Consider the following 4,053-nt stretch of genomic DNA (forward strand, 5'->3'; position numbering starts at 1 on the left):
CACACACACACACACACACACACACACACACACACACACACACACACACACACAGACTTGACTCTTTGTGGAAAAACAAGAGTTAGAATTTGCATTCAAAGCAGGGCTGAACAATTTTGAAAAAGAAAGCAATTGCAATGTTTTTCTGACTCTGTATTGCAATTGCGATTTAATATGTGATTTTTTTTCAAGGACCTATTCCTGTGTATTCTTTTTTTAAACAAACAAAAAGCAAGAAATAATCTGCATTGCATTGCAGTTAAAAAAAAACAAAAAAAACTGTATTTATTGATCTATCCAAAAATGACGGCCAACCCGCCATGAATTAAAGTGAAAGACAGTTCAACTACTTTGTTTGGAGTTACTAACTCACTAAAGACGTTGACTTAAGAGTCTTACGATGCGACCTTCCGAAAATTAACCTCGAACAAGTTGGCCGTACTGGCAGAAGTCAGTAAGTCGGATGAGAGCAATCACGGAAACAAATTTGTGACTTGATCACTTCAACTGTTTCATGAGACAAGGTGTCAACTGCACTTTTGAAACGCTGAACTGATCTAGACATGATATATCCATCCATTATCCAAGCCGCTTATCCTCACTTGGGACCATTTCCGATTGTTCCGGTCAATCTGCCATGCATGTTTTTGGAAAGCGGGAGGAAACCGGAGCACCCGGAGAAAACCCACGCAGACTGCACACAAGAAGGCCGAAGCACGAATCGAACCTCTGCACTGTGAGGTCGACGTGTTAACCGGTCGACCGCCGTAACGCTGTATAAAAAAAAAACAACAAAAAAGGAAATATCTTTTCAAAACGTCTAACGGCCAACAAACGCGAAGCCGTTTTCTTGCCCAAAACTGCAACCTTTGCGATTTGAAAATGCAGTGCAATGTCGACTTGAATTCAATTCATCGCTCGATTAAAAGCCGCCTTTATTTCGCCGACGTGTAAAATAAATGCAAGCGAAAAAAATAAAATAAAAATGAACCGAGTGATGATGACAGCGGCGCTCAAATTAAATGAAAGCAAAAGCTAGGCGAGCACGTTTTGCCCAGTACGGTGTGTGAGTGCTTTTTGACACCTTTGGCTCCAAAGAAATTGCCCCATCGCAGGCACTTGATCATCACTGTTGCATAAAAAAAAAAAGAAATGAAAAAAAAAGACTTCTTTCCGTATTTCAAGAAAAACTAGAAAAAAATGGCTGTGAAATGTTACCGCCACACGGCGTCAAAGTCGAGGATCATCCACAGGATTTGCAATGAAAACGGGGTGCGAGGGTGCGCTGATCACTCTTGAAGGCTTTTGTTTTGCTCTGCTCCAAACGACAAAACCTTCAAAGTCTCCAAAACATTTTTTTTAAATCACTTTTCTCTCTTTGAGTAATTTTTACAAGCCGACTTGTATTTCTTGACTTTAAAATCTTTTGATAGTCTTCTGCTAATGTCTTGAAACGTTGTCAATGTACGTTCTTTTTTTGGTAAGCTATGTTGATTGTTCCTGCTTTGCTTCTTAAATATCTTTAGGCGTCGTCTTCGTAAATGCTTGTGGGTGTTCTGTCAAGCGCATTGATTTGTACGCATAAAAGACAGCTGACAAAAATGTACCAAAAAGGCCTTTTGGTGTGCCGGCTTGATGATTTCTAAACATAACCTCCCAACCCCCACCCATAAAAAAGGGTCCTGGACACAAAAGCCATCAAATAAAAGAAAGCAGAAATCACATGATGGAGAATCAGAACAGCTGAGGGGAAGAAAGAGAAGAAGGAATGGAAAGAGAGAAGTTGTCGCCGTTGCTTAACAAGGCGCACTCGGCAACGTCCGCTCACCGAACCATGTTGGCGCCGTCACAGCGTCTCGGTCAGACGGCGACAAGAGTGAAGGCCGGACAGGAGGCCTGGCACCTGCGCAAAAGCATCCGTTTGAGATCTCATTATGCAAAAAAAAAAAAAGCAAAAAACAAACAAACAAAAAAAAAAACCCCACAAACCTGCAAAAGAAGCTCAAATCATTTCTGCTGACATTTTCGACTTTGCACCCCAGCATGGAAAGCAAATTACCTGTTTTTCTTTTGATTCCCTCCTGGCTCAGCTTTGCGTGCGCGACCCGGCGGGAACGCAAACAAAAACGTCTTCCTCTCTGCTGTCCCCAAACGCGTGTGAGCAGGTCTCGACACTGCCCTCCTCGCTGTGGCTCTGTGCGAGTCTGCCTACCGTTGTCTTTCACTCTTCCTTCCTTTTTGTCGCTCCTTTCACCAAATAGTGAAAGCCCCGACAGGAACCAGAAGAGCTGACAAAGGCGGAATTCCTCCCTTCTTTTGTTTTTGTTTTTTTGTTGGTGTTCTAAGTGACAGTCACGGGAAATCACAAGAAATCCATATTACAAATGCATTGGGATCTTCGGTGAGCCTCGAGCGAGTCGGTTTAAGCGCAGGTCAAACATTGTCTGTTGGCATTCTGAAAAGAATTTCCAAAGAGGTTGTTCAGCAATTTTTTTTTTTTTTTTTAGGTGTCTCGGGCCGCCTGCCCACCTGTCTGCTGCTACTGCCGTCTGTTGCAGGTGTGTGCGCGCGCATGTGTGACAACACAAAGGTCAGCGACACTGTACACTTCCTTATTCGCAGCTCAATACTGAGTGTGAGTGTGTGTGTGTGTGTGTGTGTGTGTGTGTGTGTCCCCGTATGCAAAATCGTTTCAACACAAAAACTGACAGGAGTTTCCCACCATAATGCAACACTTGCATCAAAAGGGAGGACATGTTATGTGCAGCTGACATGCGTTCGTTCTCTGGCTGTAATATCAGAGTGGATATAAAAAGTGTACACACCCCTGTTCAAATGCCAGTATTTTCACGACAGGAAAAAAATTCACCATCACGATCGAGCTTTTCAAAACGTTGTCCACTATTAATGTGGTCTACAACCTGGACAACTCAATTGAATTTTGTCCCCCCCCCCCCCCCCCCCCATCACACGTCGACGCAGACCGGGACGAGATTGAAAACAACTCAAATAAGAAGGTTGCGCAAGTGTGCACACTCTCCTTATGGCTGGAATGTGGCGGTGTTGGGAATGAACCAATCACATTCAAACTCATGTTCAAGGGGAGTTAGCTCACATCCGCCGCCATTGAATGGGCCTCCGCTCAATCTCAAATCAAATTCAGCTGCTCTCGTAGGCTTGTCCTGACATCTTTGTCGTCACATCTTACAGCAGAGGTCATGGTCCGCTGAGCTTCTTATCATCATACAATCCAAGGTATTAAACATACAGACGTATTAACGGAACACAGTGAAAACAAAATAAAACACACATATATGTGTTTTTTTTACATGTACATGTTTAAGGCCAAACATGGGACAAAACATAAGGCAGAAAACATTCAGCCATTTCCAGGGTACAACAAGAATTATATAATATTCCCTCATGTTTTTTTGTTTGTTTTGGTCTGATTATTCACCATATTAGATAAAATTCACAAGAGTGACCTCTTGTATGCCAAATAACGAGACAGCATGGAGGTAGCTCAACTGCTTTGTCCCTTGGTTAAAATGAATAATATCATAATAATAATTTGGAAACAATATTTTTGTATTTTACTGTAAGGCTCGCCTTTTAAAAACCTTGTGGTCCCCATAACGCGGAATAGATCTCCAAATAACACACAGCGCACACCATGACCAAGAGGAATGGGCAAAGTCAGGCCATCCAAGCATGAAGCATCACAATCAAAAAGACTCGCGGCGAAACAATTTCCAAGCGCATCTTTTTATCTTTGCCGTGACATTTGCAAAGATGTTGTCGACTAACAATCACATGATCTCCTGCTGCCGATGACCTACTAACACGCGGCAGAGAGAAAAGTAGCGGCCTTACTATGAGGACCCAAACGCGGCACGTAATATAGGAACTTGGAAACAGACAAAGACACATTTGTCTACTCACCCACGTCATTCTTGTTCCTCTTCACACGGCAGCGAGACCGGCTTTGTGGACTTTTCTGCAGGAAATGATGAATTGAGAATTTGAGATCACGTTGAACTAAACCTCAGGACT

General features: G+C 42.9%; 1 protein-coding gene and 1 long non-coding RNA gene across 2 annotated transcripts in view; both read right to left on the reverse strand.

Annotated features, from left to right (window-relative positions):
- Positions 1 to 2,629, reverse strand: part of ptpn6 (protein tyrosine phosphatase non-receptor type 6) — a 14,671-nt gene extending 12,042 nt beyond the window's left edge. The window contains exons 1-2 of the mRNA XM_019868942.1: positions 2,060 to 2,629; positions 1,829 to 1,903 (exon numbers count right to left, since the gene is read on the reverse strand). Coding sequence (XP_019724501.1) covers positions 1,829 to 1,836 — 8 coding nt within the window. The 5' untranslated portion in view covers positions 1,837 to 1,903; positions 2,060 to 2,629. The remainder of the gene's footprint in view (positions 1 to 1,828; positions 1,904 to 2,059) is intronic.
- Positions 2,630 to 3,749: 1,120 nt separating this feature from the next.
- Positions 3,750 to 4,053, reverse strand: part of LOC109515385 (uncharacterized) — a 2,904-nt gene continuing 2,600 nt past the window's right edge. The window contains exon 2 of the long non-coding RNA XR_002168177.1: positions 3,750 to 4,044. This is a non-coding gene — a long non-coding RNA (uncharacterized LOC109515385). The remainder of the gene's footprint in view (positions 4,045 to 4,053) is intronic.

The sequence above is a fragment of the Hippocampus comes genome, unplaced genomic scaffold, assembly GCF_001891065.2.
Source record: "Hippocampus comes isolate QL1 unplaced genomic scaffold, H_comes_QL1_v1.1 scaffold67, whole genome shotgun sequence".
Taxonomy (NCBI): Eukaryota; Metazoa; Chordata; class Actinopteri; order Syngnathiformes; family Syngnathidae; genus Hippocampus; species Hippocampus comes.